At 42.2% G+C, this 23025-nt stretch overlaps 1 protein-coding gene across 7 annotated transcripts in view; it reads right to left on the reverse strand.

Annotated features, from left to right (window-relative positions):
* GYG2 (glycogenin 2) overlaps positions 1 to 23025 on the reverse strand; it is a 52980-nt gene that overhangs the window by 15420 nt on the left and 14535 nt on the right. For 6 of the 7 annotated variants that reach the window (XR_641764.3, XR_641765.2, XM_003917359.3 and 3 more), the window contains exons 3-8: positions 22467 to 22608; positions 13291 to 13465; positions 12287 to 12449; positions 10552 to 10678; positions 6998 to 7220; positions 5362 to 5562 (exon numbers count right to left, since the gene is read on the reverse strand). Coding sequence is in view for 5 of the 7 variants with exons in the window: in XM_003917359.3 (XP_003917408.1) it covers positions 5362 to 5562; positions 6998 to 7220; positions 10552 to 10678; positions 12287 to 12449; positions 13291 to 13465; positions 22467 to 22608 (1031 nt within the window). In the remaining 2 variants the exon portion in view is untranslated. The remainder of the gene's footprint in view (positions 1 to 5361; positions 5563 to 6997; positions 7221 to 10551; positions 10679 to 12286; positions 12450 to 13290; positions 13466 to 22466; positions 22609 to 23025) is intronic. The other variant, XM_009197127.2, reaches the window with a different exon arrangement.

The following is a 23025-nucleotide window of genomic DNA, read 5'->3' on the forward strand; positions in this document are numbered from 1 at the left end:
ATTTAAGGGTCTGTAGTTGGGTACTGCACTATCATCTTCCATTGATGCTTTTGAAGCCCAAGGGTGGGCATGACGGTGGGCTGGAGGGAGGGCGAGGCTGGGCATAGCCTCTGAGATGGGAGATACAGGCTCTGCAATCACTTTTGAGAACTGCTTAAATACCCTAAACAAAGTACGCTCAGCCCAGCTGAGGGTCATCTCCGCTCACCTTACCCTTGGCCTTGAGCTCATGCTCAAACAGACAGCAGAAGGGCCACCTACTGTCCCCAGCACTACCCGGACAGGGACAGCTTCCACCTGCAAGGGTGATCTTCATCTCCTCCTCGGTCTTGTTCTGGGCCCTGGAAACTGGCGATTCTCTAATTCTTGAGAAATGTTTTCCCGCCCTCCTCCTTTCTGCAGTATTGCCCCTTGAGGATGGGGTGGGGATTTGGAGCCATGCCAAAAACGTCCAACGGGCACTGCAATCTCTTGCTGCGGATGAAACCAGCTGATGGTCTTCTCGTGGCTGCTGGCTGTTGAACATACTTTTTTTTTTTTAATTACTTTTTAAAAATTGACACATAATGATTGTACATATTTATGGGGTACACAGGGATGGTTCAATACCTACAAGGTTCAGTGATCCTGTCAGGGTAATTAGCATATCCACCATGTCAAATATGTATCATTTCTTTCTTTTGGGAACATACGACATCCTCCTTCCAGCTATTTGAAACTATAGATTACTGTTGGCTATAGTCATCCTACAGGGCTATAGAATATGACAACATATTCCTCTTGTCTAGCTGTAATTTTGTATCCTTTAACAAATCTCTCCCTATCTTCTCCTTCCCCCACCTTTCCTAGTCTCTAGTACATTCTATTCTACTTTTTACTTCTTTTTTTTTTTTTTTGAGACAGAGTCTCGTTCTGCTGCCCAGGCTGGAGTGCAGCGGCATGATCTCGGCTCACTGCAGCCTCAACCTCCCAGGTTCAAGCGATCCTCCCACCTCAGCCTTGCGAGTAGCTGGGACCACCGGCAAGTACCACACACTCAGCTAATTTTTGTATTTTTTTGTAGAGACAGGGTTTTGCTATGTTGCTCATGCTGGTCTCAAACTCCTGATCTCAAGCAATCATCCTGCCTCAGCCTCCCAAAGTGCAGGGATTACAGGAGTGAGCCACTATGCCTGGCCTTACTTTTTACTTCTGTGAGATTAAATGTTTTTAGCTTCCACAGATGAGTGAGAACATGTGGTGTTTAACTCTCTGTTTCTGGCTTATTTCATCTACCATAATGTCCTCTATTTCCATCCATGTTGCCGCAAATGATGAATTTCCTTCTTTTTTATGGCTGAATAGTATTCCATGGTATATCTACACACAGCATTTTCTTTATCCATTCATCCTTTGACAAACAATTGGGTTGAATCTGTATCTTGCCTGTTGTGAATAAACTGCAAAAACATGGACGGGGGGCAGATGTCCCTTCAATATACTAATTTCCTTTCCTTTAGATAAATGCCCAGTAGTGTGATGACCGGATCATGTGGTAGTTCTATTTGTAGTTTTCTGAGGAACCTTCATACTCTCGTCCATCTTGGCTGTGCTTATTTTTAATCCCCATCTACAGTGGAGAAGAGTTCCCCTTTCTCCACATCTTCACCAGCATTGGTTATTTTTTGTCTTTTTGATAATAGACACCACCTAACTGGGGTGAAATGAATGTGCTTTTGTGTCTTTGCTCATCTCCTTGGACATCACGGCAGGATGATCCTCAATTCTGTCATCATGAAGCCCCAATCCCTCCTCAGAAGCCCCAATCCCTCCACAGGAAAGGCTCTCCTTGGTTTGGCTTGACTGACTCTGATTGAAATGTGGCTCACGGATGGACAAACATGAAGCTACATATCTATTCTTTAAGTTGCCACCTCATCGACAATTACGAATCCCTAGCAAAAGTAGAAGTGACTTATGTCAAGAAAAATCCACGGCAACAATTCCATCGAGATTAATATGAATTGAGCATGATGGGCACTGTTTTAGAGAAAGCAAAGTGCTAAGTGCTCCCACTCTGGAAATGGTCCTGTTTTTGCAGAGACTGGCATGGCTACAACTTGGGCTGGAGCTGGGACTGGAGCGTCCTGACTGTTTTCACTTTTGGAGTCTCTGGAAAACCACTGTTTGCCCTGGGAAGCTTGTTTTCAGGGGCTGTGACAATCCATGGAAATCCCTCAAGGGGCTGAGGGGTAGAGAATACACACTTGCTTCTGAAAGAGGGTGGCTGCCCTTACGAATGAGGCAGTGCCCACCGTGGTTCAGAATAAACTTTTAAGAATGCTTGTAATGGCCAGGTGTGGTAGCTCACCCCTGTAATCCCAGAACTTTGAGAGGCTGAGGCAGGTGGATCACTTGAAGCCAGGAGTTCAAGAACAGCCTGGCCAACATGGTGAAACCTGGTCTTTACTAAAAATACAAAAACTAGCTGGATGTGGTGGCCCATGCTTATCCATCTACTAAGGAAGCTGAGGCAGAAGAAGTGCTTGGACTTGGGAGGTGGAGGTTGCAGTGAGCTGCTGAGATCGCGCCATTGCACTTCAGCCTGGGCAATGGAGTGAGACTCCGTCTCAAAACAAACAAAAAGAAAAAAGAAAAAAAGAAGAATGCTTTTAAGATCATCTGCAAAAACACAGTCCTTTAAAATGATCCTTATTCAGAGAAACCTCAGGCCACAGTTTGCAAAACCACTAATGTACAAGATTCAGTGACAGAATAAGATTAAAATTACATAACCGGAAATCAGAAAGATGGTTTGACAACCGTTTTCTGAGGACTCAGTAGAGTCTTGTGAAGAAAATAAATCTTGGAACCCCAATATCACTAACCAGGGAAAAGTCCAGCGGGGAGCTGCTTAGGGCCTCTGCCTCCCATTCCTTTCAGTCACCCCTCTGCTCACAGAGATGAATGCATATCTGATTGCCTCCTTTGGAAAGGCCAATCAGAAACTAAAAAAAAAAAAAGCAACCATTTGCCTCTATCTTATGACCTGGAAGCCCCCTCCCCACTTTCAGTTGTCCCACCTTTCCGGACTGAACCAATGTACTTCTTAAACATATCTCATGACTCTCTAAAAGGTATAAAAGCAAGCTGTGCCCCGAGCACCTTGGGCACATGTCGTCAGGACCTCCTGACGCTGTGTCACGGGTATGTCCTTAACCTTGGCAAAATACACTTCCTAAATCTTTTTTTACGAAGCATTCAATAATATTTCTTTTTTAGGCGAGGAGTTTGAGCATTCAATTGTTTTCAACACACATCAACAGGAGATCAGAGTTCCCCTTTATTGGCATTAAGGTGCTGTAATGCACATAAAAGCATGAGCCTTGAATGCCACAGCATTCTCGGATACTCTTTGGTTTAGTCTAAACTTGGTTGCCTACTAAACATTTAATGTAAATGCGATTTTTCCTTAGACATCCTGATACGAGCACGGCTCAGCACGATTGCAGCCGTTTTGCACATCATGCAAGAGCTCAACCGATGGAATTCTTCACATTCCAGCAGGAACAAGCAGAGGCCCTTGACTTTACTCACATGAGGCACGTCCTGCGGCCAGACCCAGGCTATGGCGTGCTCAGGGCACACCGCAAGGAATGAAAAACCAGAAAAGCGAATTTTACACCTCCTCAGCCTTCACCATCTGAACCTAAACATCTTTTCAACGTGTTTGGGTCGATGTGAAATCACCACTCCGACATTATTAATGCATAAAGTTGCCAGAGCATCATTTACGCCATAGTACAGTGAAGCGTGTGGTGTCTTCCTCAGCAATGTGTGCAAAATGCAAAGGTCACTGGTTTATAAGCAACAAGAAACAGCTCTCCCGGAGCTATCTGAAATCCACAGGCAAGAATCGCTTTCCTTCAGCCCAGTCCCCAGACCCTTCCCTAAGTATGATCTCAAAATAATTCTGTTGAGAAACTTGTTAGGATGAGTGGTAAAGATTTAAAACAAGAAATTTTTTTTTTTTTTTTTTTTTTTTTTTTAATTTGAGACAGCGTCTACTCTGTCACCCAGGCTGGAGTGCACCAGTGAGATTATAGCTCACTACAGCCTCAACCTCCAAGGCTCAAGTGTTCCTCCTGCCTCAGCCCCCCAAGTAGCTGGGACTACAGGTGCACACATCCACGCCCAGCTAATTGTTTTACTTTTTTTGTAGAGATGAGGTCTCAGTGTGTTGCCAGCTGGTCTCATACTCCTGGGCTCAAGCAGTCCTCCCACCTCAGCCTTCCAAAGTGTTAGGATTATAGGTGTGAGTCACCATGCCTGGCCCCAAGAAATCTTTAAACACAAGATATTATTCCAAAGTATTCGCCTAGAAATTGGAGAAATGACGGCCTCCATTATTTGTTTTGCAAGTAAGGTGTATTTTCATCTTTCTTTGATGGGGACAAAGTGCTGCAGACTCAGCCTCAATAGACACCACTGTGCAGGTCAACATTCATTTGAACACTGAACCCCAGCAGGAATCCATCTTCATTTGAACCACTGTTCAAGTCAGGGGTTCGGCTGAAACCGCTCAGGATGCACGGCCAGGCAGTTGGGTTGAAGGGGCACTGATGGAAGCCTCACTTTTTGAACCTGAACGAGCTCTGGCTCCCCCAGGATCTGTAAACTGCACGAGAGTGAGCATCTGTCTCCATGTGGTATCAGATTTTTGAAGCTGCTACATAAGAAATGGCCACAAACTGGGTGGTTTATACCAAGGCAGACTGACCATCTGATAGTTCTGGGGGCCAGAAGTCCAGTGGATTAAAATCAAGGTGTCGGCAGGGTTGGTTCCTTCTTGGAGACCTGGAGGAGAATCCATTTCCTGCCTTCTCTGGCTTCTGGAAGCCACCATATTCCCTGGCTCGTGGCCTCCTCTTCCATCTTCAAAGCCAGCAGCCCAGCCTCTTCCAGTCCCCTCTCTCTCTGGCCTCTGCTTTCAGCTTCACACTCCTTCTCTGACCTTCACACGTCTGCCTTCTTCTTTGAAGGGAGGTTTGTGATGACTAAGAGCCCACTCCCATAATCCAAGACCATACCTCCCCATCGCAAGGTCCCTCTTTAATCACAACTGCAAACTCCCTTTTGCCACACAAGGTGACATTCACAGATCCTGGGGACTGGGGCATAGACATCTTTCTGCAGGTGAGCTTGATTCGGCGTGCCATAATGCAAATAAATGCAGGAGCCTTGAATGCCACAGCAAACTAAAGACCAGCCTTTCCCCTCCATCTCCCCTCCCCAGAGAGCCAGGGAAGCCGGCTCTCTCCGCTCTCACTGCTTGCCAGTGTCTGACTCTCCATCACACCTGTGAGGAATGCAGGTACTTACATCTTCTGAACGGCGTCCTTCAGGTAGGGACAGGGTCTCATCCGCCATCTGGGTCGGCTCCGGAAGGCCCTGAGCAGGCTGGTTAGAACCCAGTGGCGAATTTGCACACAGCACGCCGGCACTGGGTGCTGAATTTGCACACGGCTCTCCAACACCAGACACTGAATCTGTACACAGCGCCCCCACATCACTGAGGCAAAGCTGCACAAAAATAGACACATGGAGCGAGTCTTCCCAATGTCTCCTCAATTCACCCGCTGTCCTGGGGGGTGGGGTGGGGCCCTGTGTAGCCAGGGCTCCCAGCTCCCATCCCAATCACTAAATAATTGTCCTAAATGTTTTCTTTCTCAGAACCATTTGACACTAAGCCTTAAAGTTCCCTCCTATGCACTCCAGTACTTAGTAATCCAGTACTTAGCAAAGCGCCCAGCAGGAAACATGTGGCAAGTCAATGTTTGTGAAGTGAATACACAGAAACGCCCACTTGCTGGTGTCACTTGCTGAAAGATATTTTCAGCAGTCCTTAAAAAGTAGCCCCTAGCTCCACCCAAATAACAAAGCATACTAAAAATTACAATAGGATGCTTTTCCGTTTCCCAGGCAACGCATGTGCCGACAGCAGACTCTGTTGTATTAGCAAATACTCTAGTTTAAAAAAAAAAAAAAAAAAAGGCCGGGATGGGTGGTTCACGCCTGTAATCCCAGCACTTTGGGAGGCTGAGGCGGGTGGATCACTTGAGGTCAGGGCTTCAAGACCAGCCTGGCCAACATGGCAAAACCCCGTCTCCACTAAAAGTACAAAAATTAGCCGGGCGTGGTGGCGGGCACCTGTAATCCCAGCTCCTCAGGAGGCTGAGGCAGGAGAATCACTTGAACCCGGGAGGCGAAGGTTGCAGTGAACTGAGATCACGTCACTGCACTCCTGCCTGGGTAACAGAGCAAGACTCTGTCTCAAAAAACAAACAAACAAAACTCTAGTTTTCTTTACGCTAGTAAAAAAAAAAAAAATTCTGGTACTCTAGTACAAATGCATTAGTAAAATTTAAAAAAAAAAAAAAAGCTCAAGTTTTTTTTTATTTTAGTGAAAAAAGCCATTAGGAATAAAAAGTTTCCTGAGTCCTAATTGCAAAAGGTCTTCTGCGAGGCAGATGCAGTCCACATTCAACACACTGCAGATACTCCACGATTTAGCACATCTAGGGGCTATCATTATATTTTCTGAAATCAAATTGGTGTCAATCAAAAATTTACAAAATCCTCTTCAGACACGTCCTCCAATTGCTATCTCAAATGATGCTTTCAAGTGGAAAGCGTTGGCCCAAATGACATCGTAATCAGTCATTGTGAACCACCTGTCCATGAGTGTCTCTTACTCTGATGAGGATGGCTAATTTCAATAACCTATTTCTGCACCAGGCCTATAAATCAAAACAAGATATCTACTCATTAGGCATTCTCTATTTTGAGCTAAAACATAAAAATTTTTTTAAAAGGTACTTGCTTCTCAGTATTCTTTTACATGAAATACAGTGCTTAGACAAAAAAGGGGCATTTCCAAAAAAACCACGCCAGACCTTGGTGACAAGGATGTTCTCCTTGTCCTCAGCTATGGGTTTTAAGGGAATTCTCCACTTACTGTGTGACCAGGAGATGCGTGTGCTTCCCCCGCTTGGGCACTTTTATAAAGGGGCAATACGTTGTTCTGGTAGATCGTCCACCAGAGATGAAGGAACACCGCCTGGTGCTGGCTACTGGACGCTGAGCCCTGCTCCAACACTGAGCCACTCTGTGGATTGTACTTGTAGTTCCAAGGTTTCGTGGACCCCAAAAAATGTACGACCTTTGCACTGGAACCAAATCTGAGAAGAAAACAGAAGGGATTCTGATTTCCACTCTAATGTGATAAAAGACACCCAGAAAGCATCCAACTACCGTGGGGCTCCTCAAAGACAGCCTCTGAAGGACTTGTCCCAATGGGTTTCCATTATTGATTATTATTATTGATGATACTACTACTATCAGCATAGTAATCAATATATAATCAATCATAATACACTACTACTTCCAATGTAGTAATCAATATATGATCAATAATAATAGACTACTACTATCAACATAGTCATCAATATATAATCAATAATAATACACTACTACTATCAATGCATGTAATCAATATGATCATGATCATATGATTACAATACGATCATGATCATATGATTACAATGCATGTAATCAATATATGATCAATAACAATATATTCTTACTATCAATGTAGTAATCATGTAATCAATAATAATATGTTATTATTATCAATATATAATAGTACTCAATATATAATCAATAATAATTACCACTATCAATGTAGTAATCAATATATAGTCAATAATATACTACTATTAGCATAGTAATCAATATATAATCAATAGTAACATCTACTACTATCAATTCAGTAATCAATATGTGATCAATAACAAAATACTATCACGATAGTAATCAATATATAATCAATAATAATATAGTAGTACTATCAATGCAGTAATCAATATATGAGCAATAATAGCATACCACTCGTATCAAGATAGTAATCAATATATCATCAATAATACTACTCCACTACTATCAGCATAGTAGTAGTAGTAGTTTCATTTGCAGTTATTTTGCATAAAGATATACTTTTAAAATCACAGTTTTTGCAGTTATTTTATTTTCTATATATCAAGAAACATAATCGTAATCCATTGAGATTTTTTCCCAAAACGGGAAAAATAAATCAGTTTTTTAAAAACGCAAAGTACAGCAGCCCAAATCATCGTATCCTTAAAATGACAGGGACAAAAAAAAATAGCTGTTACAGTGGATAATGCAAGCAGCAAGGCAATTTGCTTTTTTTCTCTTTTACAGGATTTAAAATTTTCCCCTTGCCAACTTTTTTGTTGTTCATCATCACCATCCTCCAGGAGCCTTTTTAAACTTTTTTTTTCTTGGATCACCTCCTCATGAAATATGAATACAAAAGTCACATGACATATCTATGTTCTGTACATTATATCTGTGATTATACATTAAAATATAACAAGATTTCACTCCCAAGAATCAATTTCTCTTCCTTAGGGACACCGTGTCCTGTGTAGAGAATGCAGACTCTACAATTATTCATTCCCAATGTGATTCTCAGATTCTCTCTTTTCATTTATAGCCACATCTTCTGGAGCAGTGAATTTCACAGTTTCTGGTCCCCTCACCCTTGAACCTCTTAGGAACTCAAAGAGCTTTGTCCATGTGGATTCTTTCTTTTTTTTTCTCCTGAGCTGAGGCTTGCTCTGTCACTCAGGCTGGAGTGCAGTGGCATGATCTCGGTTCACTGCAAACTCCAGTTTCCAGGCTCAAGTGAGCCTCCCTCCGCAGCCTCCCGAGTAGCAGAGACTAGCGGTGTGCGACACCACGTTCAGCTAATGTTTTGTTTTATTTTTTCGTAGAGACAGGGTTTCGTCATGTTGCACAGGCTGGTCTCAAACTCCTGAGCTCAAGTCATCTGCCTGCCTCGGCCTCCCAAAGGGCTGAAATGACAGGCGTGAGCCACTGTCCTCAGTCATGTCCCTGTGGATTCTCTTTCTCCATATTTACAATGATCGAGATTAAAACTGAGAAATTAGAAAGCATATTTATCAATCCCTTTACAAAAATCAAACCATTATGCAGTAACATAAATTTCATGATTTTTCATTTTAAAAATCTCTATATTAAAAAAAATCATTGTGAGAAGAGTGCCATCTATTTTCCCAAGAGGCGACAGCTGGTTCCTCCTAGCTCCATCTGTGTTCAGGGTATTACCTCATTGCATGCCATGTAGTGTCCGTAAAATCTCAGCATAGATGCATGAGAAAATGGCAGCAAAAAGGGAAAAAAATCACATCTTCAAATTCTTTTTTTAAAGTAGTTATGACTTTGAAGACACTTGAAAGAGTTGTGGGGTCAGGGTTCCTCGGGCTACACTTTGGGAATCACTGTCATAGAGCCTTGACTACCTATCATTTACAGCAATCAGCAAGCAGGAGACGAGATATGGGTGTGCGTGTTTCTGTGTGTGTGTATACATATATAACGATGTACAGAGATAGATAGATCTATGTATTAATATACAGAGAGATGTCTAGATCTAGATAGATGGATAGACGCCTAGATAGAGGTCTAGATCTAGATAGATACATAGATCTATATATAGAGAGATCTAGATCTAGATCTAGATACATATAGAGAGATATATAGATCCATGTATATACATAGATACCTAGCTAGATCTAGATAGATATACAGATATAGATATATAGATCTACGTATATAGATAGATATCTGGATCTAGATCAATAGATACAGATAGATACCTATATGGATGAAGATCTAAATCTAGATAGATATCTAGATACACAGATATCTAGTTCTAGATAGATAGAAATAGGTATCTATATGGTGATGTAGATCTAGATAGATATCTAGATCTAGATAGACAGATAGATAGATAGATAGATAGATAGATAGATAGATAGATGTTTATAGATAGATATTCAGATCTGGATAGATACATATGATCGATGATAGAATAGATAGATAGATAGATAGACAGATAGATAGATATCTAGGTCTATATAGATAGATAAATATCTACATAGATATACAGATTAGATAGATCAATATATATAGATAGATATCTAGATCTAGATATAGGTACATATATAGATATAGATAGATAGATCTATATATACAGATACATATCCAGATCTAGATAGATATGGATAGATAGATAGATAGATAGATAGATAGATAGATAGATAGATAATAGATAGATGTCTAGGCCTATATAGATAACTATATAGACAGATACATATCTATATAGACATAGACATCTAGATAGATAGACACATAGACATAGGTATCTATCTATACAGATAAATAGATATTTAGATCTACCTAGAGATAGATAGATAGATAGATAGATGGATGGATGGATGGATAGATGGATGGATGGATGGATGGATGGATGGATGGATGGATGGATAGATAGATAGATAGATAGATAGATAGATAGATAGATAGATGAGTTTTTAAATACACCAACAGCTGGTATATCTTCCAGGAGGGAAGGTGGATTGGTATCGGCAGATCTGGCAGGATTCGCCAGGGTGGAGAACTTACTGCTTGAAGGCAGGGCTGTAAGTGTACATCGTGTTACTACTCAAGTTATAGATGAACGGCAGGTGCTTGTGGATGTCTGCTGTTGACCAGTTCCTGAAGAAACTATTCAGTAAGCCTTGGTCCGCCCCTACATAATGAGCAAACATAAAAGCAGGTTAGCAAAGTATGGCTTGGTCCACTCCAAGAATGCCAGATGTGCCTGAAGCTTTCAATGTAAACACTTGCCTTCGGGGTTACTAATTCCATTTCTTCCATCTGTCAACTGAACACATTCTCTTGGTTCTCAGACAGGACTGATAACCCAAGCCATTGATAAAAATAAGTGCATATTCCCTCCAAAATTCTCCACCAGGAGCCCCCAGAATGAATGCTAAAATTGCACATGGAGTCCAGAGCACTCCACTGGTCCCCTAATGAATTCTCCCTGGTAGTGACAATGCTTTTCCCACCATTTTTGCCGGTTTTATTAACTCTTCCCCTTTACCTAGAGGCAATTCTTCACTGGTCCAGTATTTTCTTTTACTTTACAAAACTTCCAGCACATTTCCTCTCTACTGACGCCCATTTGAACAAACACCTGCTTCGGGTTGCCTCATTTTAATTCTCCCTATATTCTACCAGAGCTCAGCCAACTACACTCTGTGCATGTTTTTGTAAATAAAGTTTTATTGGAACACAGCCATGCTCTTTTCTTTTTCTTTGAGACAGGGTCTCACTCTGTCACCCTGACTGGAGTGCAGTGGTGCAATCACAGCTCACTGCAGCCTTGAACTCTTGAGCTCAGGTGCTGCTCCCAACTCAGCCTCCCAGGGAGTGGGGACTACCGGTGCTAGCATCACATCCAGCTTATTTTTGTATTTTTTGTAGAGATGCCATGTTGCCTAGGCTGGTCTTGAACTCCTGGTCTCAAGTCACCTTGAACTCCTGGACTCAAGCAATCTGTCCGCCCTGGCCTCCCAAAGTGCTGGGATTACAGGCATGAGCCACCACGGCCAGCCCATGTTCAATGCCAAGTACAGTCATGCAACACATAAAAGTGCTTCGGTCAAAGACAGACCATACATATGACGGTGGTCCCACAAGATTTTATACTGTATTTTCACTGGACCTTTGTGATGTTTAGATATGTTTAGAACCACAGATACTTCCCATTAGGTTACAATTGCCTACAACATTCAGTGCAGTCACATGCTTATATGGGTTTGTAGCTTAGGAGGAATAGGCTCTACCCTCCAGCCTAGGTATACAGTAGGCTATATCATCCAGGCGTGTGTAGATACAATCTAGGATGTTCACACAATGACAAAATCACCTAACAACACGTTTCTCAGAACGCATCCCTGTCGTTAAATGAGGCGTGACTGTATGGTCCACGGCTGACTTCAGGTCACATCTGCAGAGCTGAGTGTGTGCAACAGAGACCATAAGGCGTGCAACTCTGAAAATAGTTACTATCCGGCCCTTTAGAGAAGGATTTGCTCACCTATTTTATATGACTGGATTGTCGAACCGTTCTTTCTACTCAGCAAGGATATTTCCAATGGTTCTCTCAACTGCATATTTCCTTATGAGCGTCCTGATCTCTTCCTACACCCCTGACTGGCCATATTCTTCAATTCCCACCTCAGTCTTCAAGTGGCCATTCCCAGATATGGGGAAATGGGGTGAGGCTGCGATGTGGGTCCCGGCAGCAGTCCCATTCTCTTCCCCAAGCATCCAGGCTGCCCTGACTTACCGTCAAAGCTGCCGTGTTCCATGGCGTGCTGCAGCAGGAGTTTATGCGTGTGGAGAGAAGGCTGGAAGACAAACACCCCGCTATTGAAGCAATCCGGCCATCCGGGGTCTGGGGCCGCAGAAAACTCTCCCCTGTCGAACAGCTCATCGACATTGGACAGCACCTGGTGAAGCAAAACACGCAGAACCTGCCGCAATGCTTCTTTTACCAATGCTTCTGTTTTTGAGACAGAGTCTTGCTCTGTTGCCCAGGCTGGAGTGCAGTGGTACAGTCTCAGCTCACTGTGGCCTCCGCCTCCCAGGTTCAAGCGATTCCCCCACCTCAGCCTCCTGAGTAGCTGGGATTACAGGCACCTGCTACCATGCCTGGCTAATTTTTGTAATTTTAGTAAAAACGGGGTTTCACCACGTTGGCCAGGCTGGTCTCGAACTCCTGGCCTCAAGTGATCCACCCATCTCAACCTCCCAAAGTGCTGAGATTACAGGCGTGAGTCACTGTGCCCAGCTGCAAGTTTTTTCCCTAATGATTCTATTTTGTGTGTGTAAAATACTGTAGTTATAATTCATTCCTGGGGTAGGAACATGTCTTCCAATCCCCCGTTCTCTTCAGCAGGGTCTAGCACAGTGCTCAGGGGTATGTTACGTCTGATTATAATAGACTGAACATCTGTGTTAGAAATAGAACTGCACATGACCTCACAGGAATCTACCAATAAGAGCTGACAGCCTGGCCAGCATGGTGAAACCCAGTCTGCACAAAAATACAAAAATTAACTGGGCATGATGGCGGGTGCCTGTAATTGCAGCCACTTGGGAGGCTGAGGTGGGAGAATCACTTGAACCCAGGAGGCAGAGGTTGCAGTGAGCCGAGATCGTGCCATTTGCACTCCAGCTTGGGTGACAGAGTGAATGTGTTGCAAAAAAAAAAAAAACAGTTGCCAGCCTGCTTAAGGACAGAGCTGTGGTCTTGGAGGGTTTCCTATCAAGCAGAGAGTCTTCACTCACCAGAGTGTCTGCATCCAGGAAGACACACTTGCTGTAGTGAGTGAGAGTCCAACAGTGAAGCTTGGTGAGGGTGAGCCCGAGCTCAGGTCTCTTCAGAAAGGCCAGGTGGATGTAGTCTGCACTATCGATTAGATTCACTTCAATGACTTCATCGAACACCTTCGACAGGATGACCCTAGAACAGACATGTGCCAAATAGTAGGACAGTAGGTTAATATTTAGCATAGAACCACCTCCTCCTTCAAAAGGGTGCTGTTTTGCTGCTCACAAACATGGAACGCAGAGAGAATCCCCACGGCCCTCACTGCAGTCTCCATGTTCAGAGCACATGTCCACGGATGCCTTAGAGCTGTGCACACCGTCCATTTGTGCCCAAAAGCCTACGCATGCTTGAATGCAAATGTCAATGGTAGGAAACCCCACCGTACCGGAAGAATTAATATATTACTTTAGTAATGTACCTGAGCTAAATGACTGAAGCTTTAGGGATGCATAGAAACCACCACAATTTCTATGACATTTTGAAGTGAATTAAGTATCTTTGAACATGCTTCTTCGATAGCCAGTGTTATATTTTTCAATCAACACAAAGCACAATGATTACTCTAAGTTCAATATTTTCATATTCATATATTTAAAGTCATGCAAGGCCTGGCGCGGTGGCTCACGCCTGTAATCCCAGCACTTTGGGAGGCTGAGGTGGCCGAATCACTTGAGGTCAGGAGTTCGAGATCAGCCTGGCCAGCATGGTGAAACCCCTTCTCTACTAAAAATACAAAAATTAGCCAGGTGTGGTGGCGCCTGTAGTCCCAGCTACTCGGGAGGCTGAGGCAGGAGAATTGCTTGACCCCAGGAGGCAGAGGTTGCAGTGAGCTGAGATTGCGCCACTGCACTCCAGCCTGGGTGACAGAGCAAGACTCTATCTCAAAAAAAAACAAAAAACAAAAACAAACAAACAAAAAACTTAAATTAGCCAGGCGTGGTGGTGGACACCTGTAATTCCTGCTACTCAGGATGCTGAGGCAGGAGAATCTCTTGAACCCAGGAGGCAGAGGTTGCAGGAGGCTGAGATGGCACCACTGCACTCCAGCCTGGGCGACAGAGTGAGACTCTGTCTCAAAACACAAACAAAAAAATAAAGTCATGCAAGCTGCAACTTCCCTGTCAAAATTACTAGCTGCCAAATTTATACCTGTTTTTTCAGCTGTACCTTTTGGTGTGTAGAATTTCTAAACTTCTGTGAAGTAGATTTTGTAGAATGTAATGTGTTCACTGCCTTTGTGAAGCGATATATAATTGCATAATTTCTGTGTGTAAACTGAATGCTTGGGCTTTCAATATGGTGTTCATATAAAGCAATAAATGCTAATGTTATGAAAAAGAAATGCATGCATACTTGAAAAATGTGACAAATTGAACAGAACTGTCTTAAGATGCACGCACTTGGGCCATCTCTTAGGAAGACAGCTTCCCCCTGTAAACTGCAGAGGCAGAGAAATGTAAATGCTGAGCTGGTAGAAACTAACAGAGGTCCATAACTATCTCTATCAATTTTTACTTTCTGTATTCAAAACTTACATTGTTAGTTGCACACAAGTTTGAGACTCGAAGCTTGAAAGACTGTACATTTTATCAAAGTGAAATTTGCTCTGTTCCATTTATTTATTTATTTTTGCTTAAATCCCACTTCATCATAGTCTAGAACATATTGGGATGACAGAAAAATTAAGCAAGTGCTAGAAAAAGGATGGGGGCATGTTGAAAGAATACAGGGGGCCAGCTAGGAGAAGCACCCAATTACCAAAGCTGAAATAATGTAATCAATAACAAAAAACAACAAGCCCAAAATATGAAATAAATATTCATGAGCCTACACTAATATAAGCTTTCTTTTGATACAGGGTCTCACTCTGTCACCCAGGCTAGAGTTCAGTGGTGCAATCATAGCTCACTGCAGCCTCCAACTCCTGGGCTCAAGTGGTCCTCCCACCTCAGCCTCCCAAGTAACCGGGACTACAAGTGCACGCCACCATGCCCGGCTAATTTTTTGTATTTTTTGGTAGAAATGGGGTTTCACAATGTTTACGAAGCTTGTCTCAAACTTCTGGGCTCAAGCAATCTACCTGCCTCAGTCTCCCAAAGTGCTGGGAGTACAGGCATGAGCCACCATGCCTGACCTAATATAACTATTGAATAAACAAATATGTGAGAAAGAAGGGGCAGGTTGAATTTACAACATAATTCCAAGTAATTGAAATAGAAGGAATGAGGGAAGTAGAAAATAGAAAATCACGATTAGGCAAACACTATAGTAACAACTATTGCAGACAAGACTCACTGATTTTTAGAGAAGAAACAGGCTGTTTGTGTAATGTCTATCCCAAGATATTTATCCATTACTAAAAGAAAAAAATAATAATTTTACAGTGGAGAACTCCAACAGACACCACTTAATCCAGGTGATCAAATTTAACATCACCAGGACAGGACATAAAGACATCATGCACTCTGTAACATGACACACTGAAAACTTACACCAATTCTGATAATTTTTTTTGCCAAAAATGCATAACCTCAATCTAATCTTGAGAAAACACTGGACAAAACCAAACTGAAGGCTGGGTACAGTGACTCACGCTTGTAATCCCAGCACTTTGGGAGGCCGAGGCGGGTGGATCACCTGACGTCAGGAGTTCGAGACCAGCCTGGCCAACAAGGTGAAACCCCATCTCTACTAAAAATACAAAAACTAGCCAGGTGCGGTGGTGGGCACCTGTAATCCCAGCTACTCTGGAGGCTGAGGCATGAGAATTACTTGAACCTGGGAAGCAGAGGTTGCAGTGAGCTGAGATCGTGCCACTGCATTCCAGCCTGGGGGATAGAGTGAGACTCTGTCTCAAAAAAAAAAAAAAAAAAAAAAAAAAACTGAAGAGCAATCTATAAAACAATTGACCATTACTTAGATTGGATAGTGGAACAGAATGATATCAAATGCATCCATTTATTTTCAACATTTTGTTTGTTTTTAATTAAGCTGCCTCCTGCACTACTATATGTCTGGATTTTATGTTTATTTTCCCATTCAGAAAGTCTACCTTTTTTAAAAGGAATTTTAATCCATTCATGTTTATTATGATCACTGTTATATTTGGATTGAGTCCTGCAGTTTCGTTTCATATTATTTTCCCTTTTTTACATATATCAGACTTTTCTACTTCTTCAGTGTAATTCTTTCCCACCCACCTCTGATTGCATGAATCAGGTTTTCTTCAATCCATGCAAATCTTTTCTAGTTTTCTGGTGGTAACCACCCTTCAACTGTCAGCACACATATTTAAGCTTATATTTTCTATCACATATAAAGGTAGTCATTACCTATGTCTTCTTCCCAGAAGAAACAAAAACATGAACATATGCTCATTCTCTCTTTCTGCTCTGCTCTTTCAATTACCTCCCATGTGAAATGTTAATTTCAGATTATTTTCGTAACTATGCACTAACACATTCAGACTTAACTCTGTTTTATACATTTATTTATTCAGCACTGCTTCCTGTGTGCTCTCTTCTATTTTATTATTATTATTATTATTATTATTATTATTTTGAGACAGGGTCTTGCTCTGTCACCCAGGCTGGAGTGCAGTAGTGTAATCACAGCTCAATGCAGCTTCAGTCTCCTGGGCTCAAGTGATCCTCCCACCTCAGCCTCCTGAGTAGCTGGGACTTCAGGCATGTGCCACTGCACTCAGCAATTTAAAATAATTTTTCAGTAGAGATGAGACCTCACTATGTTGTCCAGGTTGGTCTTGAACTCTTGGACTCAAGCGATCCTCCCACCTCAGCCTCCCAAAATGCTGTGGTTACAGGCATGAGCCACTGTGCTTGGCTACTCTCGCCTTTCTTGGATTACATACCATTTTGCTGGAGTCAATCAACTAACTTTTTCCTCAAAGGTCTTTGAGGGATAACATTTTTAACGTTTGCAAATTTGAAAAGCCTTTGTTTTGCTTTCAAATTACAGTACTAAAGCTGAATACAGAACTTCCATTTCAAAGTTATCTTGCACCAGAATTTTGAGCCATCAATTATCTCAACCAGATTGATACAGAAAGGCATTTAGGATTTTTCTTCATTTTTGCTGTTCTGAAATTTTACCACTTTGTGTCTACATTTGGCTTTCTTCATCCACTCTGCTCAATAACCGGAACACTCTCAATCTAAACTTTTTCTCAGAGCTGAAATATAATAGGAGTTACTTCTCTCCCTTCCTCCCTCCCTTCCTTCCTTCCTTCCTTCCTTCTTTCCTTCCTTCCTTTCTTTCCTTCCTTCCTTTCTCTTTCTTTCTTTCTCTCTCTCTCTCTTTCTCTCTTTCTTTCTTTCCTCTCCTATTTGACAGATATTGAAGCTCTCGGACCTTTTCTATCGTTTAGCATTTCTCTTGGACTCGACATTTATTTGTAAGATTTCACTGCTCTGTATTCAAGGTAACTATTTCTCTGAAAAAGTACTCTTCCTTCAGCAAATCTCCCTCTGCTTTTGACCCGGTTATTTATGGAATTTATGGCATCTTCACCGCAGTTGCATAAAGATCCGGGCCATGGGGAGGGCAAGAGAAACAGCACTCCACCTCGCTACAAATGGCACTGCCATTTATGTCCTTACATCCTTTTGTTCAGCTCTGTTCATTTTCCTAAAATAAACTCCTGGAAGCCGAATTATGTTTCATGAATACCATTAGTTTAAAGCTATAAACGCAGGCTCCTGGCATGGTTTCCCTACAAGATCACTCCACAACACGCTTGTACCACACAGCCTGGGTGAGGGACGATCTCCCACCACCCACACTCCTGGTCATTTATGGTCATTGCTCACTGCTCATCTTCTACTGCCCTGAGCACCGCCGAGCGCCATCCCTCAGTTCTCCCCATGACTATGAAATATATAATAAAAGGGCCTACAAAACCTCAACCCAACCTGCAGCACTGAACCTTCCCACGATTTCTGCCATGTTGCTTCTGAATATTTTAAAGTTCCTCTTGAGTAGACCTTAAGTCTACCTTGATACAGGTAGGCAACAAGTAATAATGACATGATGGAAGATGTAGTATCCATCCCCTCAAGCATGTATACTTTGTGTTACAAGCAATTCAATTATACTCTTTAACAGCATTTTTCTATCCCCCTGCCCCCGCCGGCTTTTAAAATAAAACAGGGAACCCGCTGGATGTGCTATATACGTTTCCACTCACTGGTGCATTCATTTTTGGACCTTAATATAGTCAGGCTTTTTTTTCTTTCCTTCTTTTTTGACAGAGTCTCGCTGCCACCAGGCTGGAGTGCAGTGGCACGATCTGGGCTCACTGCAACCTCCGCCTCCCAGGTTCAAGCAATTCTCCTGCGTCAGCCTTCCGAGTAGCTGGAATTACAGGCACCACCACGCCCAGCTAATGTTTTTTGTATTTTTAGTAAAGACGGGGTTTCACCATATTGGTCAGGCTGGTCTCGAACTCCTGACCTCAAGTGATCTGCCCACCTCGGCCTCCCAAAGTGCTGGGATTACAGGTGTGAGGCACCATACCCAGCCGGTTGTTCATGATAATACCTATTTTTGTATTTGTCTGTCTATCTTTGCTTCTGGCGTGCTAGAGATGAGCCAGTGCAAACCCCTCAAGTGTTTTAAGAGTTCTTCATATGTGATGGACAATAAGAACCCCTCCGTTATAATATTGTAAATGTGTCCCTCAGGTTGTTTTATCTTCTACTTTAACACATAGTATCTCTGACACAGCAATTCTGGTGTCCTCTTCCATCTTGTGTAATTTACAACAGCATTTCCAGCTTTCAGATGAATGAAACATCCACCTGCATCAATATGTGGAGATAGCTGTCACAACGCCACCCCTTGCCGGCATCTGGTATGGGAGCCCAGGGGCACCACCACCTCACATATTCCACCCAAAGGAACCTCCAGTCCCAGATAGCAGCAGTACTGAGAAACTTCCACCATTTCTTATAAGATTTCTCTATGTTTTAAATGTTTAATTCTATTTATAATCTATGTGGATTTTTTTTTTTTTTTTTTTGACAGAGTCTTGCTCTGTCACCCAGGCTGGAGCACAGTGGCGCCATCTCGGCTCATTGCAACCTTAACCTCCCAGACTCACATGATTCTCCTGTCTCAGCCTCCCAAGTAGCTGGGATTACAGATGCCTGTCACCACACCCAGCTAATTTTTTTTTTTTTTTTTTTTTTTTTTGTATTTTTAGTAGAGATGGGCTTCTCACCTATGCTGGACTGACCAGGTTGGTCTCTTGAACTCCTGACCTCAAGTGATCCACCTGCTTCAGCCTCCCAAAGGGTTGGGATGACAGGCATAAGCCACCGTGGCCAGCCTGGAATTCATTTTGTTATATGCTTAGCTTTTATTTTAAAAGGATCTTATCATTGATTTTCTCTAACATATTAATGTGATGAATGACATTAACAGATTTTACAATAATAACCTATCTTTGCTTTCTTAGGGCAAGCACTATTTATTTCTTTACTACAGGGCTAGAGTTGCCTTATTAACACCCTGTATTTGAGGGCTTTCTCAATTCATATGTAAACACAATCAAGCCTATAAATCAAGTTTGGGTGTCAAGATTATAACAGTTTCTTAAAATAAGTGAACATATTCATCTTTTGCTAGGTTCGGTGATAGCTTATGTAGCAGGGAAATTAATTCATCATGAGCAATTTAACAGAACTTCCCTTAATATTGCCCAAACCAGGGCCTTTCTACAAGATAAGCCTTTGGTAACATTTTCAGTTTTTCTCATAGTTATTGTCAAACAGAAGGTTTCTATTTCTCCTGATGACAACAACCAACATCTCACTGATTCCCTGAGAAGGATCAAGCCCTTCTTCAATACTCCCAACGTTATTACCATAAGGGTTCTATATTGTATTCGATATTAAAACTGTCTCCAAATGACTTCTTTCTAATTTCAATTTTGCACATTTATGTTTTCTCAAATAAAAGATTCATTTTTATTTGTTATTTTTATTTTTAGAGAGAAGAGCTCATTCTGTTGCCCAGTCTGGAGTGCAGTGGTGCGATCACGGCTCACTACAGCCTCGAACCTCTAGGCTCAAACAATCCTCCCACCTCAGCTTCCTGAGTAGCTGGGACTACAGGTGCGCACCACCACACCTAGCTAACTCTTTTTATTTTCTGTAGAGATAGAGTCTTGCTATGTTGCCCAGACTGTCTCAAACTCCTGGCCTCAGGCAATCCTTCCACCTTGGCCTCCCTGAAGATTTGTTAATCTAATCCCTGAATTTGTTTCTTGTTCCCAATGATTAGTTTTATCGTTTTATCTTTATGAATTTTTTAATGCTGTTTGCTTTTTTTAATTATTATTTTAAAAATATTTGGGGCTGGGCACGGTGAGTCACATCTGTAATCCCAGCACTTTGGGAGGCCGAGGCGGGTGGATCACTTGAGGTCAGGAGTTTGAGACCAGCCTGGTCAATGCGGTGAAACCTTGTGTCTACTAAAAATACAAAAATTAGCCGGGCGTGATGTTGGATGCCTGTAATCCCAGCTACTCAGAACACTGAGGTTGGAGAATCACTGGAACCTGGGAGGTGGAGGTTGCACTGAGCCAAGATCGCGCCATTGCACTCCCGCCTGGATGACAGAGTGAGACTCTGTCTCAAAAAATTTAAATAAATAAATAAATAAATAAATATATTTTTATATATATAGACACACACATATGTATGTATATATTTTACATTTAAATCAGTGAAATTATCCAGTTCATATGTATATATGAAATATATATATTTGAAATTATCCAGTTCAAATATATATGTATATATATATTTTAAATTTAAATCAGCGATGAGATTATCCAGTTCAAATATATATTTTTATATGTATATACATATATATTTGAACATGTATACATACATGTATATGCATGCACGTATAAATATATACATGTATATATACATACATACACGTGTATGTATATGCATATACACATGTATGCATATAAACATATATACACACACATGTATGTATATAAACATATATCTATTTGAAGTGGCTAATGTCTTCACTGATTTGAATTTTCTTTCTTGTACCACTGTAGTTGCTCTCTTTGCTTTGTATAGGAAGCACTCACATTGCAGTGATTTTCTGAAATAGTACATAATTCAAGCTTTCATTTGTACCTGGATTGAGTTATTTAGGAAAGTACTCCTAGTTTAAAACGTCTGAGGACACATTGGTTGGTTTTTTCTTTGTTTGTTCTCTTTTTAGTTTAGCTATTAATGTCTGGATTTATTATTTCATTGTCAAAGAATATGACATTCAATTCCTGCTACATCTGCCATATTAAATGCCTCCTCGTCCCATTCATATAAAATCAGTTTTTCTAAGTGGTCCATGGCTGATGAAAGAAAAAGATTATTGCTTACATAATGTATGACATTTAAGAGAAGCCTTATGCTTTATTCATTAGAGGCATTTATTTACGTATTTTCTTTATTTGAGAATTAAAGACAAAGGGAATTATAAAAGGAAATTATAAAAAAAGACTCCTTGGCCAGGTGCCGTGGCTCATGCCTGTAATCCCAGCACTTTGGGAGTCCAAGCCAGGTGGACTGAGTGAGTCCAGGAGTTCAAGATCAGCCTAGGCAACGTGGAGAAACTCTGTCTCTACCAAAAATACAAAAAATAAAAATAAAAATAGCCGAGCATGGGGGCACATACTTGTGGTCCCAGCTACTTAGAAGGCTGAGGAGGGAAGATCGCTTGAGCCCGGGAGGGAGAGGTTGCGGTGAGCCGAGATGGTACCACTGCACTCCAGCCTGGGTGACAGAGCGAGACCCTGTCTCAAAAACAAATAAACAAATTGAGTTTTCAATTTCCATGATTGGGAGAATGAACTGTAACCAAACCCAGCATTGTTTTTTAAAGTATTGTGAAGCCGATCACACACCTATTTTCACATGATTCAAAGGTTCGTTACAAATGTCAGATGCCCATCATGATTGCCGGCCATCCAGGCCTGTGAAGAAGAGCGGTTAGTCGTCAGAATAACTCCTAGGACCTCTGGGGGGAGAGGTGACCCTCCTTCTATAGGACCCAGCTGGGCACAAGCCGCATCTCTGAGCCTTACCTGAGCAGGCTGGACACCTGAGGAGTGATCAACACCACCAGCTTCCTCGTCAGCCTGTGTCTCCTCAGTGACTGCCCCAGGACCAGGGCGCCCTGGCAGTAGATGTCATTGGTGGCCAGTGTGACAAAAGCCTGATCAGTCACTGTGAAAATCAACAAAAAACACCAGAGTTACACTTCTGAGGGACAGCAGGGGTGATGGGGCCATAGTCACCTCCTCTCCTCTCCCACGAATCATGGCTTGAGCCAGACGTGATGGCTCACACCTGTCATCCCGGCACTTTGGGAGGCTGAGGCAGGTGAATTGCTCGACCTCAGGAGTTCGAGACCAGCCTGGGCAACATGGTGAAACTCTGTCTCTATGAAAAATACAAAAATTAGCTGGACGTGGTGGCATTCCTGTAGTTACAGCTACTTGGGAGGCTGAGGTGGGAGGATACTTGAGCCTGGGAGTTTGAGGCTGCAGTGAGCCATGATTGCACCACTGTACTCCAGCCTGGGTGACAGAGTGAGACCCTGTCTCAAAAAAAAAAAAAAAAGAAAATCAGGACTTGCAGTGA

The sequence above is a fragment of the Papio anubis genome, chromosome Y (assembly GCF_008728515.1).
Source record: "Papio anubis isolate 15944 chromosome Y, Panubis1.0, whole genome shotgun sequence".
In the NCBI taxonomy this organism is placed as follows: domain Eukaryota; kingdom Metazoa; phylum Chordata; class Mammalia; order Primates; family Cercopithecidae; genus Papio; species Papio anubis.